This window comes from Plectropomus leopardus, chromosome 10 (genome assembly GCF_008729295.1).
Source record: "Plectropomus leopardus isolate mb chromosome 10, YSFRI_Pleo_2.0, whole genome shotgun sequence".
Taxonomy (NCBI): Eukaryota; Metazoa; Chordata; class Actinopteri; order Perciformes; family Serranidae; genus Plectropomus; species Plectropomus leopardus.
The window spans coordinates 5971526-5985399 of record NC_056472.1 but is presented as its reverse complement, the minus strand read 5'-3'; the positions used below and the strand labels follow the sequence as shown (position 1 = coordinate 5985399).

Genomic DNA, 13874 nt, shown 5'->3' with positions numbered 1-13874 from the left:
TGGCAGGAAACCAGAGGAGGAAACCTACACAGGGAGGAACATGCAGACTCCATACAGAAAAGACACAGCTGCCAGGGATTCAAACATTCTTGCTGTGGCCCAATGGTTATAACTCTGTTATCCATACTGCTGTTATCCATATGAGTCAATATATTCCAATATGATCCCTGCATAAATGGGAGCATTTCCAATTTCACAATGTATTTTACCAAAAGTGATTCATTGCATATCCTAATCCCACCGCCCCCAAAGAGTGATTACTTTTCTTTATCTCGTTTCCTGAAGATAACCACTGTCCTTTAAGAGCAGCTCTCTGACTGATCAAAGTTACAGTGGGAGGCAGAATGTGACTCACTCTCTCTCCCACAGGACCGGGTGGGCCAACAGAGCCAGAGTCTCCACGGGGTCCTCGCTTTCCTTCTTCACCCTGAGGTCCAATCACTCCCTGGGAGCCTGGAGGACCCTAGAAAGTTGAAATACAAGCCAGAAAATAAAATCTATGAAGCCAAGTTTAACTTATTTTTGTATTAAATTGCTTGGTCTTGTCAAGAATCTTACAGGTTCTCCTTTAGGTCCAGCCTCTCCTTTAAATCCTGGAACACCAACATCTCCCTGTAGCACAAAATGCAAAAAATGTGAGTCTCATGCATGTCAAGCAATTATCAGTGTTTATTCAGTATTTAAAAGGATTTCTGAAGCAGTCTTCGAAATGTAAATCCAATTTACCAGTTGTCCTTTGATTCCAGGCTGACCAGTGCTTCCCTGAGGTCCTGGTGGGCCAGGGGGTCCAGGATGGCCGCCTGGACCTTGTGGACCAAGATTACCCTGCAAAGAATCATGTTGTATATGATCTTTCTGTATCCTTATCACAAACAGAGAATATGTTGTTAAAATAACTGTTTACGTACCAATGGTCCTTTGGCACCCGGGCCACCATCCCCACCCAGGGGTCCCTGTGAATAGGACATGTCTCTGCTTAGAGAATCAAAGCAGTGCACTGCTGACATGTTAACCTAATTTCTTTATGTGTTGTATATTTTGTGTGAGTCAAGTCGGATATATACCGGTAGGCCAAGTGGTCCAGCTCTGCCCTGATGACCGGTCTCTCCTCTCTGTCCCTGTGGGCCTTCTGGACCCCGGACTCCTGTAGGACCAGGTTGTCCCTTTGGAAGACAATCACCAAATACAGTAAATATAACAGACAATGTTAATAAGTAATATCATAGAGCAATAACAGTGAATATGACAATTTAGGGTGAATAATTGCTTTGATAGAAACCATTTATTTATTCCATTAGAAAGTTATTTAAACAGCAATTTAACATGAGCATATAGCCAAAGGAATAGTGTTCTATTATTCGCACCTTCATCCCTGGGGTTCCAGGATATCCAGGTGGTCCGCTGAGACCCAAGGGACCCTGTTAAACATGACAATGACATAAGACTAAAGCTATATACGCTAGAAATGTGCATCCACATGACAATCACACAGATATAGCGGATAAAATATGCGTCATTCAAGAATACCCATTCACACCCACCATAACATGAGTATCCATGCTAAACTATGTAGGATGGTCACTGGACGGTAAGGTAAATCTGACTTACCATTGGCCCGGGCTTTCCGATGTTTCCAGGTGTCCCTCGTTTACCCTAAAAGACACAGCAATATCACTTGGACTTGTAAATTATAATTAAACAATGATGTTTACAGGCGGCTGCCACTGAAGAAACAAAACATATACTAGTACGATAAAACCACCCATTATTTGAGAGCGAAAAAGGCCTGGTAGTGGATGTTTGCGATGCGCAGTGATATTATCCTTACTGCTATGCCTCCGGGTCCAGAGCGTCCTCTCTCCCCTGGCATCCCAGCAGGGCCCTGTTACACACAGACAGCGATGAATTAAAGCTCTCCTCCATTCAACTCAAAAGTTTAAAGTCTGGATTATTTACATATACTGGATGTAGCCTCATTCAAGAAAAGAACAGGCAGAATATTCAGAACAGCCTGTTTACTGCAGTCCACATACACTTGCATATAATTAACTGTATAATGTGTACAGGATGTTCCAGGAAACTCAAAGTGTCAGACCCCCTGAGGGATTCATTGGCTTTATGGAAACCTTAAAAAAGAAAGCATTGGAATTTAACATACCATGGGTCCAGGTGCTCCCATGGGACCTGGGGGCCCTGTAGCACCCTGCAAAACCACAGAAAAGGTACTTGTTTAGTATGTAAGACAATCCCTATAAACATTCATTAGTTCATGTTGGCGCATATCCCAGGTGACACTGGGTATCAGGCAGGGCACACTGTGGACAGGAAGCCAGACTATCATAGGGCTGAAACAGAGACGGACAACCATTCACTCTCACATTCACACCTACGAGCAACTAGTGTCCATCGCCAATTATCCAACCTGAATGTCTCTGGATTGTGGGAGAAAGCCAGAGAACTAGGAGAAATCCCACACTGAGGCAAGGAAAACATGCAAACTCCAAACAGATGGGGTTCCCCAGCTGATTGGTGGATTTTAACCTGGAACCCTCTCGCTGTGAGGTCAGAGTGCTAACCACTGCACCACCATGCCGCCCATAATATTAAATGAATGCAGAATATTTTAGTCTGAGTACTATTGACCAATCATGTTTAATCAGGCTCTGGTTCCATGCAGGTAAACAGTCCATGTGGAGAGACAAAGTGGCAGAATGAGTGGCTAAAATGCAATATCAATTTTTTTTCTTCTATTTCAAAAAATTGTATCTCTATTCATATGCAGATGCATATTTAAATAGCACCCCGACACTGTTTATGACTTGCTAATTGGACTGTAAACAATGGAAAGCACATGGAAGAGAAAATCTTGGTCAGATATATACTGGCTATATGGGAACCCCCCAAATATTGGGCTGTTGCCCACTAAGGTTAAATTGCTGTTTGTTTGTTTTGTTTGATTCTCACCTTTGTCTCATTTTTGATACTGCACCTGTGCAAGTCCATTGGATGTGCGTGCCCTACTACCTTGTTTATTCCTTAAATTGTTGTTAGACCAATATCTAATGGGTTCGAAGATTGGTAGCACTACCACATGGCGAGATGTTTCACAGGCCTTCGAGCGAGGCAGGGGATTAATACAGTATAAATCCAACAGGATTCCCTTCACCAACTACAGAGGAAATCATCTTTTCAACTAACCAACCACACAAAGTGACAGGCAGACTGAAAACAGTTTTATTTTCATTCATTTATACCTTGGATCCAACAGCTCCAGTTTCACCTTTTTGGCCGAGTATTCCAGCATGGCCCTGATAATGGAGACGAAAAACAGTTAACACCTGCATTGACATGTATTTTTTGGCATGCATATAGCAGAGTAGAAAAGCAGAAAAATGAGACCAGTTAGACACAATATAGCATCAGTAACATGTCCATTAATGATTCAGAAGTTCTACCCACCCTGTGTCCCTTCAGTCCAGGAGGCCCGGGTGTTCCTGGGAATCCTCTGGATCCCTGAAATATTTGACATTGAACAGCATTGTTAGGTGTACTGACAACACACATGATGGTGTTTTCTCCTGTGAATGACAGATTTAAGGAAAAATTATGTGCAGGTGAGTGATGGAGTTTTAGAAGTCTGGAAACTTACCGCTGATCCAGGGAATCCAACTTCTCCGGTATTTCCTGATTTGCCTGGTTCTCCCTGAGGACATGAAATTTACCCATTATTTGGTTGCAAAAAGTTTAGCAGTTTACATGTAAAAAATGACACAAACCACACATCAGACTTATAATAAAGTGATAAAAAATGTTTAAAAAACAGTTAAAAATGTATTTTGATTAAAGGGGGAGGGGGGATTGCTGATACTTTAAAGGCTCAGTAAACATTTGTGAGTATACCATCTGTCAGCTTATAATCACCAAGTATCTGCAGGATCTTCCTCCTCAAATTATTACTGTATGACTGCAGCATGGCCTGGCTGACTGTAGGGGAGACTCACTTATGATTACAGATTACAGATTAATCAGCCTTTTGCCAACTTTCCCACTGATTACAGTACTCTAGCAGAAAACTTAGAATTACAGCATGTCTAACAGAAAGGTACCAGTAAATGCTCTTGTGATGTTAACTTAGCCATAAAACTAGTGTTTTGGTTTAAGACAAAATGTGATCTTGTTGATGATCTGACTTACATCTTCACCTGGTTTCCCTGAAGGGCCCTCAGGTCCCCTTTGCCCAGATGGACCCTGAAAAAGTCAGTCATATTGTAAACATCCAACAAAAAACTCATCCCTCTGAAATCCTTCACAGTCAATTAAATTGTATTCAGTCCATCCCAGCTGTGTATATACAGTAGATGTGGTAGTGCTGTTCTGATTTCTCATTAAAATCATGCAAAGATCAAGTGTATCTGGGATTTGATGATATACACAAACTGTAAAGAGGAGTGATGTTATACCATGTGCCCTGGATCACCAACTTCTCCAGGAGGTCCTTGGGGTCCAGATTGACCCTAAGAGTATTGAGGGAACATTTAAAAGTTAAGCAGGGAGCAAAATTAAATAATAAAATGCTACTAGTATCATCAAGGTTTTCTACACAGTGAGAGAGTGAGTGTCAGGGCTTGGTGAAGATGTTGTGGACTTACAGGTGAGCCATTTGGTCCGGGAGGTCCTCTTGCTCCAGCCTCTCCCTAAAATAAACAGTATGCAAGATCAAATGATGATTAGAATTCAGCCTAATACGTATAAAAGGCCAGAAATACTTGGACCTTCCCAGGGTTAGAACAACAGCGTGAGAATAATACAGGGGAGTATTCAACTGATTTACAGTCTCTAAGACACGTAGAGCAAGGGTGGCTTCATTTTTAACGGAGAAACTCTAAGGACTCGTGTGCTAAAACCTATCAAAGCACAAACAGTAGTCATTTAATTAATGTTCCCACCTGATGAATGTCCAAGGAAATATTCTGCTTAATCAGATATTTTTTTCAAGTTTCACAGAATACAAGCATAAACTATGAGTATATTGTAAAAGTAGTTGTAGTAGTAATACATTTAAAAACATAATGACAGTTATATGAAATATATTTATTGTCTAATTGTTTGTTTAAAGTTCCTCTCCAGGAATTGAATAATATTAGATTTTTTTTCCATGAAAACCTCCTTTCTTGCTTTAAAATGGCTTCAATGTGACTCTCCACCTTTACCTTATTTGTATGCACAAAATCTGAATATGCAAATTAGCGCCGCCTGAAGTTCAGCGTACCCTGCTCATCAAACACACAAACCTCTGCTCAAAGACAGAAACCAATAACAGGAGCCTTCAGCTTCACTTATCAAACAGCTAATAATGTTTTGCTAATGTTAGATACACCTTGTTCCTGATTGCTTGCTCTTAGAGGTGAAACTTAACTTGCAAGGTACCAATATTTAGCTACTCATGCTTTTCCTCTGGTACCCCTTGTTTTGCCGTAGTGTCTGAATCGGTGTTTTTTGAGACGGTCGCTACACTGCAGTTCCGAGGTGAAAATGCTTAGCCATGGCATTGACTACTAATTTCACTCATGATATGTCTTGTAGCACATTGTAATATTCTATATGGACATGCTGACAAGGTGATTGATTTTTACTGGACTGGGTTTAAAAACATTCAAAAAAGTTCAGCCAGAATATTCATCTCTTCTTGTTGTTATACCAAGTGCTCACTGTTACTCACTATTATTTTCATTTTGACTAAATTGAAGAGAGTTCAATTTCAAGTCTGCCAAAACGGTGTGGTTGTTTTCCTTCTAAAATGTATGTAATGTATAATGTACAACACAAGAATAAACAAGTCTTAATCTGAAGTCAGTAGCTGACAAGCTATTAAATAAGATGTTTTATGTTATCGCTAAGGAGGAACAAAGATATAAACTTAATTTAGTTTATTTTTTTGTCTGTTTGTTTTAAATGAGTCTATCGATCTGTACAATGTTGCCATCTGTAACATTTGGTAGTCTGGAGGCAGCATCCACGTCCGACCTAGTAAAGATTTGCTAGACAGGAAATTAAATATGCATCAAGATGCATCAAGCTATACTATAGGGGAAATATATATATATATATATATATATATATATATATATATATATATATATATATGTGTGTGTGTGTGTGTGTGTGTGTGTGTGTGTGTGTGTGTGCATATATGTGTATGTATATGTGTGTGTATATATATATATATATATATATATATATATGTGTGTGTGTGTATATATATATATATATATATATATATATATATATATATATATATATATATATATATATCTTAAGCTCTATTTCAGGAATCTGGATATGGAAGTATAATACTATATTGCCCTAAAAAAACAAAACATCAGATTAAGTGAAAGAAGAAATGTGGTCAATCAGAAACTGAAACTATTTAAATTTTAACATCAGACCTTAGATAGCAGGTCTTAGCTAACTGTTTGTTTTACAGATTTGTTTACACAGCTGAAAAACTAGTCAGATCAAGTCAACTTAATATATATGGTCCAAAATTACTAAATTGTTCACAGTGCTTTACAAAATGTGCAATATAAGACACGCTCTATCTTAAAGCTTTGAGTGTATTAACAGAGTACTACAAAACCAGTTTGAAATTTTACATTGCTGTTCCTGTCGTTCTTAAATGCTAACTTGCCACTGTTCTCTGCCACAGCTACAAGCAGAAAAATCTTCTGATACAGAATCAAACCTAATTTAGTTGTTTTAAGTTTTAAGTTAAATAGTGCATCACTCTACTTTTTAGCTGGTAAGTTTAAGAACGTCCTCTCACCCTTGAGCCGCTCAACATGGCTTGAGGTCCTTGTTTTCCATCAAACACTCCAGCCATCTGGGATCCCAGACCCTGCAGGTAAAGCACAGCTCCTCATTTAGGTTAACTGGGTTTATTCAGTTTGTATTTTACATGTATCATGGCAAAAAAGCAAATCTGGTTCAAACGATGCAAACATAAACATAGGTTGAATTCTGAAATTGCTGAAAAATGAAAATTCAAGAAAATAATCAATTAAGTTTTTCAAAGTACTAGGGGTTTCAGGGCTCGTTTTGTGTTTACACAATGTTTAAATGAAACACTGTGTAAACAAAAAACGAGCCCTGAAACAAGCATACGCCACTTCCTATGCAAAAGTTGTGATCTATAATGAACTTGATGGGAGAATGTGTGCACCTGTAGAGAAACTCTGACATATGTGTACAAACATTTTGAAGCGATTAAAAACCAGATTGTACAAATTAAATGTGACACGACTCATTATACGTATAATGCTGCATCTTGCATTTAATTGGTTTAATTGGTAACATTACACATTACTTATAGATCCACTTTATCCTAAAGAATCTGTCCAGCCGTTCTATTTATGCTTTTCAGTTGCAAAAATTTTAAGCCAATTCAAATCTCACTGACTTCCGCTTATTATTTCATTAGCACTGTCTCATCATCACATTCCCTCATCCTTGGAGCACAGATGACACAGCTGGACTGAGTGATGACACTCGTGGTCAGCTGGGAAGTGAAAAGCGCACATCAACCGCATTAAATAACTGCAAATCAGAGAATCAACAGCATTAAATATTGTCTAATACTGTTGATGAATATCACCAAGCACAACTTTTATTTTCACATAGTTTTTGTGTGTAAAACTGCTGCCGTGCACATAAATGTGCACACACAGAGGACACTGGAGACACCACCGTGGCTGTCATAGACACCGTGCCTTCTCCAGTCACTTCACCCGACACACCTTCACCACCTGCACATATGGACTGTGTAACTGAATAAACTCTGGAAATAAATGTGAAAAAAGTGCGAAAATTAAACTGTGTTCATTTATCACACTTTCATTTTGAAATGATATCCCAGAGTCGGGGATAAGTTGGCAAGGTACGAAACAATCCCTCATCAATCTGCTGGGTCATTGACATTCATGAGCTCCTTTGCATTGATCATTTCTGGTTGAATGCGGTTGTGTAGGGGGCGGGATATGAGGCTGAACCACATGCAGACAGTTGCAAGTTGATTGTTTGTATATCAACTTGCAATTAAATCTACACGTCTAGTATGAATTCTACACGCTGTTTTATAAATGAGACCCTGGGTTTTTATTGGTCCTTTTGTGCATGAATATGGCCCCATGTGTACAGTCTGCCCTCTGTCCACGCACTAATAACCCAATCTGAAGTCTTCGTGTAGGTTTCTGTTTAAATGTGACTTACCAAAAATCCTAACCTAACCCAAACCCTCACCATCAGAGTGATAATAAATTCAGTTTATATAATCATGCATGCTTTACAAATGTTTTCATCTAATAAAGAAAGTTTGTTGGAAGTTATTGTGTCTTCGTCTGTAATTTCTGACCCATACATTTTGCATTTCTGCAAACTGCAATTTATTTTTGTTGACCACTGCATAGTTTTTTGTATGAAAATTAAATTATTATTTTTATTATTTTTTTCCAATTGGCACTCAGTCACCTGACATTATTTCCTAATGACTCTTTCCTGCAACTGATTAGATGCTGTGTGATTTAATCAACCAAAAGAGATCATTTTGGGAAATATGTGTTGAGTGGCTTCAAATTAATAGTGTTAATGCTAAATAATTCACATTATGATGAAAAATTAATAGATTCATGGCAGTCTTTTTACATCCTATTTTCACATTAGGGTTTGCGATGAAGGTATCAGTTGTTTTTTCGAGTCAAAAGACTCAAGTCAAAGCGAAGTCACAAGTCACTGATTTTAAAGTCCATGTCAAGTTGCAAGTCTTTTGTGAATGCTTTGATTTGACAAGTCTAAGGTCAACAAATTTGTGACTTGAGTCTGACTCGAGTCCATGTCATTTAAATCGAGTCCACACCTCTGCAATAGGTTTTGACAATATGAAGGATGAATAAGGATTACTACATGGCAACATGTGTTTCTAAGGTGTTTGAGCAATAATTCTGATCATCAACTGTCCTGTGATGTCATTGCTCCTGTGTGTGTGCATGTAGATGTGCATATGTGTGTTTGCAGCATGTGAAAGCCCTCAGTGCGCAACTCACTCCTGGGTGCGTTTGTTGTCCTGAAGGTCCTGGTTCACCGGGCTGACCTGGTACACCAGGCTCTCCATCATAACCGGCAGGCCCCCGCAGTCCCTAGGGAGTAAACAGAAGGAAGTGCTGATTTAAACTGATTCAGTTTAATTTATTAATTTTTTGACTGTGAAAACACTTGGGTACACTTGTGTATTCAGATTTCACTGATGGGTTTTTCCCCAATAAACTGAAATATAGATTGATCAAATGACCAGTAAAGCTAAGATACTTTTGCTTTAGCTGAGATGAACCTGTTTCTGCTACAATATATAAATGATGCAGTTTAATTCAGTTTGTTTATGAACCATGGGCTGTAAAGCGTGGACAGTATTGGCTATGTACTAATAAATCACCCTCACAATGCTGCTGCCCTCCAATGGATTGTAACTCAACCAAGAGCGGCACATTCATTTATCACCCTGCTACAGTTTTGCTTGCAGAGCACATTATACATCAACTTGGCACATTACACTATATTTTGACTGTAAGTTCTTTGCCCTTGAACCACCAAAAAATATGTATATATATATGTATATACTGCAGTATTTTCATTTTATTTTGAAGACTTTGGCTCATTTGACAGAATAAGGAGACATCAGCAAGAATAAAGTCACGTCAAGTTGTCATGTGAATGCTATTTTTAAGAGCACAGAGTGAGCTTCAAATGGATTATGCTGTCATGGAATTATATCTAAAAGCATTTTATTGGATTATTTAAAAGTATATAAAAACAAATATCCATGTATCGGTCTGAACTAAGACACCACAAGGCTGAGAGGCTCCATCCCACAATACTGCTGCGAATTTGCAGAAATGTCCATATAAAGACTAAGAAAAAAGATTAAGACTAACACTGTACTGTATATTTAAGCTAATAAAACATTGGACCCTAAGTGTCTCCCCCATTCATGTATACTTTAACTCTTAAAACACTGCTATAGCTTATTATGTTGTGTACCACCAAATAAGCTCTTAAAAGCACAAAAAATATTAAATCTATATGGTGTTTGCATTAATCTATATGATGTTTGCATTATTCCCTGATATATCTGATAACAATAAGCAACAAGAGCTGAGAGGGTAAAATTTCCATTTGTCCTCACTATTTTCTGTTTTAATGTCATGTTAAAGTTCTGATTTTTTTGAGACATACAGGCCTTCCTTTGTTTCCCCGAGATCCTCTTTCTCCTGGAGAGCCGGGAGGTCCCTGTTGTGATAAACAAAGAAAGAGCCGATAAAGATCTGATCACAACAAGAGCTGTCACAGGGGTGCTTCAAATGTCACACTGACTCAGACGACTAGAGGACTGTTCCCGCTGTGCACCAGTCCTTGTAAGGCGATGTTACGCTCGAGGTAACTGTCCTCTTATGCCATCTAGTGTCAGTTCAGGTAGCCGAACATTCACACAAAGAATGTCATTTGCACAGGAGCAAAATGGTAAAAGATAAAATAAAGATGCTCACCATAGGTCCAGGGCGGCCTCTGATACCAGTGACCTGCAGGAATGTCATCAAACACACCAGTTACAACCTGTATTCACACAGTGGCTTTTTGACTAATAGTGTAAGCCTGTTTAAAAGGTTAACACTCACAACTGGGACATCCCCGGGTTCTCCCTTCTGACCCTGAATAGACAGATAAATGACAAAACCTTTCAAACTCATATACCCATGGCAGTGATAACATGAGATGAATTATGCAACATCACAAAACCATGGCCCACCTTATAGATCCTCTCCCCGCCTGCAATGAAGAAAAACATCACATTATATGTTCACATAATCTTAACTGCATTGTGAATATGTCATGAATAAGTCATAAAATCATCAATAAATCATCAGTGTGAAAGTGCAGAATGTTGAGTGGACAGTGAAGCTGTTTAAAACGGACTCATTTGTCATCATTATACAGGTTTTGTCAAGGTAAACAAAGGCAACATAGTCAATTAACACAATCAGCCTGATGTAGCTCATCCTTTGCACAAGGCTAACAATGTGCAACAGTTAGACAGCGGCAGTAATTTGCTGATTGTTCGTGACAGATCAATAAATAATTTCATTGGCAACACAGAGACCTCTCAAGACTGAGACATATTTTAAAGTGATGATATAATATTATTGATTCCAATGTGAACACTATTCCTTTTTCACTGGGGCTCTTATCCAGGGTTTTTACCAGTGTTAAACATGGGTGTGTGATTGTGCTCTCCACATAAATTATAAATAAGCAAATTAAAAATAATTAACCCAACAAAGAATCACTGAGAGCAGCTGTCCGCTTACCACCAAAAGCGCCCTGCCCTCCGCTGCTCGACGAGTCGGTTTGGCAAACAGGGCAGCACTCGCCATCAGGGATGACCAGCTTCTCACAGTTACTCAGCTCATCGCACTGGATTTCGTCGCAGAGGACCTGACCGTTGTCACAAACGCAGATCCGGCATGGCTCTGGCTTCCAGATGTCCCTGTTGGTGTACACCTGGCCGTCCGCCGTGCAGCTCTTATCATCTCCTGGAACACACAGCACACAGGTGGAGGACATTTTACCAACTGTGTGGGAATCAAATTAAAAACAAAAGCAACATGTGGACTGTGATTTGCCAAACCTGTGTTTATCCACTAAAAGACTTCAAAACACACCTGCTCTTTATTACGATACTTATGAGACATTTACCCAAAGACTGCCAAGACAGGACAAAAAGACAAAATGGACCTTCCATGAAAGTGTTTAGCCAAGGTAAAAAAAAGAAAACTGTGTCAACATACAGAAACAACTTCATGTGAGAAGATACAAAATATTGAGGAAAAAAAAACACATTCTTGAAGCATTCAAGCAAGCAAACAGAAAAACATACATACATTCCTCTTTTTTTATGTTTGCAATTATGGGTTTGAGGTCTATCCCAGCATGCATTGCACAAAATTAAGTTTGCGGGGTTAAAGCGTTGACCCCGATGCTTTGGAGAAAAGTCAACACAAACTCAGAGAACATCTTCTTTCTATGTGGTAACATAAAACTATGCTGCATTAAATTTATGCATTGGTCCTTTAAGCAGCTGCCGCAGGGGGAGAAGTTCTAAGTTATGTTCCTGTTTGATAACTCTACAGGGTATTGTAACTGCTTAAGAAGTCGTGATACATTTTTAATGCTAATACAACTTTAATCTTAGGTGGAAGTGTTCAACATCTGCTCTTAAAGTAAACCATGAATCCAAACAAAGAGTCGAAAAAAGTCGCATTGGAGAGAAAAAAAAAAAACCCAAAACATGCCAAACACATCTTTATACAGCGCTCTCCTTCACAAAAACAACATATGCTGTCTGTATGCTGCTCAATGCATTTCACAGTGATATAAAACAAGGCTTTCCACCACATTATGAACAAAAACAGCAAAAGTTCTGTGTCTGCAGTCGTTAGACATGACATCATTTCCTCCAGAGGCAGTGTCTCAAAAACTTGACACAAGTTCAAAAGAGAAAACCTGCAGCCTCCTGTGAAGCAGCTGCTGCTCACACTTTATTATTATTATTATCCACTTTTAAAAGATTACTTTATATTACTAATGTGCGTTTAACAAATGACTAACCATAGAATAATGTGGCCTGCAGTACCTTACACTTGCTGTAAATTATCAAATGACAGCTATACACACAACTGTACTCACAACAACCCTGAAACTATTCGCTGTATGAATAACGAAATTGATCCTCTTCAGAATATGCGGTCATGAAATAAGAGATGTGAGTGTAGTGGGAGGCCCCAGGGCTTGTTGTGGGTTGTGCCTGGCTTCAACAGGAATTCTGTTTGTAAAGAGTCTGTAATCTGAGCCGACATCTCTCACAGAGGAGCCTCTGAAGGCTTCACCTGTTCCTGATATAAACAGCAGGTGGCAGCTCTGAGCCTCACACTGCAGGTAAGTCAGGTTAGTCAGCTGCAGGAAAACACAGTTGCAGAGAGGAGCCCTGAGTGCTGATATAAAGGTTTTTATCATCTAGTATTATTCAAAGAGAAGATGCATCATTGACTTAAATCTATCTCACTGTATGGTCTGGATGATTCCAAAATAGAGCCAAAGAGCAGGAACAATCAGGTAAACATACAGGTCCACTTATACTGAGGGCTTAAGATACCAGACAACATGTTTTAACATGGCTCAGTCCCATATTTACATTTGTGTTAGACAAGCCTGGGAATGTATACACACTGCCAAGGACGGAAAGACACGAATACAGATGTGTAACAAATGTTCTGAGCTTATATGCGGCAGCATACAGCTCACCTGTAGCACAGCACGGTGGTGTAGGTCAACGCTTGATGAGTACTGCATTTTACAGGCACTAGTGTCAGCGCTTTAGAGTAAAACAAGAAGTGCCTGATATTCTGTTTTTACATAAACACATAAAACAAACTACACTTTTACCTCTAATTTGGTTGTTAACCCATTCAGAACCCACTTAGTTCCACACACACACACACACATAAAAAAAAAAAACAACACAGTAATGGTAGATTTGTGCCCTACATGAAATAAATGGTCTCAACAATCCTTTTCTCATCCAAAGATGTTAAATTATTTGTTTTTCATGAATGATTAACACAAATCAGTGAATAAAGTGATGCACATTATAAAAATATTTTGCATTGCGTTTGTCCTCTTGACGGAAAATATAATCAATTTTTGAAGTATCTCCAGAAAACAGTGTTGAAAACATCACGTTTAAACACCTTTTCCCCTATTCAGTTTTCATT

At 38.9% G+C, this 13874-nt stretch overlaps 1 protein-coding gene across 1 annotated transcript in view; it reads right to left on the bottom strand.

The window, feature by feature from the left end:
- col5a2a (collagen, type V, alpha 2a) overlaps positions 1–13874 on the bottom strand; it is a 47230-nt gene that overhangs the window by 13535 nt on the left and 19821 nt on the right. The window contains exons 2-23 of the mRNA XM_042494419.1: positions 11412–11636; positions 10853–10872; positions 10722–10754; positions 10593–10625; positions 10282–10335; positions 9096–9188; positions 6824–6895; positions 4650–4694; positions 4461–4514; positions 4195–4248; positions 3650–3703; positions 3460–3513; positions 3255–3308; positions 2159–2203; positions 1829–1882; positions 1609–1653; positions 1365–1418; positions 1065–1163; positions 909–953; positions 727–825; positions 559–612; positions 356–463 (exon numbers count right to left, since the gene is read on the bottom strand). Of these exons, the coding sequence (XP_042350353.1) occupies positions 356–463; positions 559–612; positions 727–825; positions 909–953; positions 1065–1163; positions 1365–1418; positions 1609–1653; positions 1829–1882; positions 2159–2203; positions 3255–3308; positions 3460–3513; positions 3650–3703; positions 4195–4248; positions 4461–4514; positions 4650–4694; positions 6824–6895; positions 9096–9188; positions 10282–10335; positions 10593–10625; positions 10722–10754; positions 10853–10872; positions 11412–11636 (1448 nt within the window). The remainder of the gene's footprint in view (positions 1–355; positions 464–558; positions 613–726; positions 826–908; positions 954–1064; positions 1164–1364; positions 1419–1608; positions 1654–1828; positions 1883–2158; positions 2204–3254; positions 3309–3459; positions 3514–3649; positions 3704–4194; positions 4249–4460; positions 4515–4649; positions 4695–6823; positions 6896–9095; positions 9189–10281; positions 10336–10592; positions 10626–10721; positions 10755–10852; positions 10873–11411; positions 11637–13874) is intronic.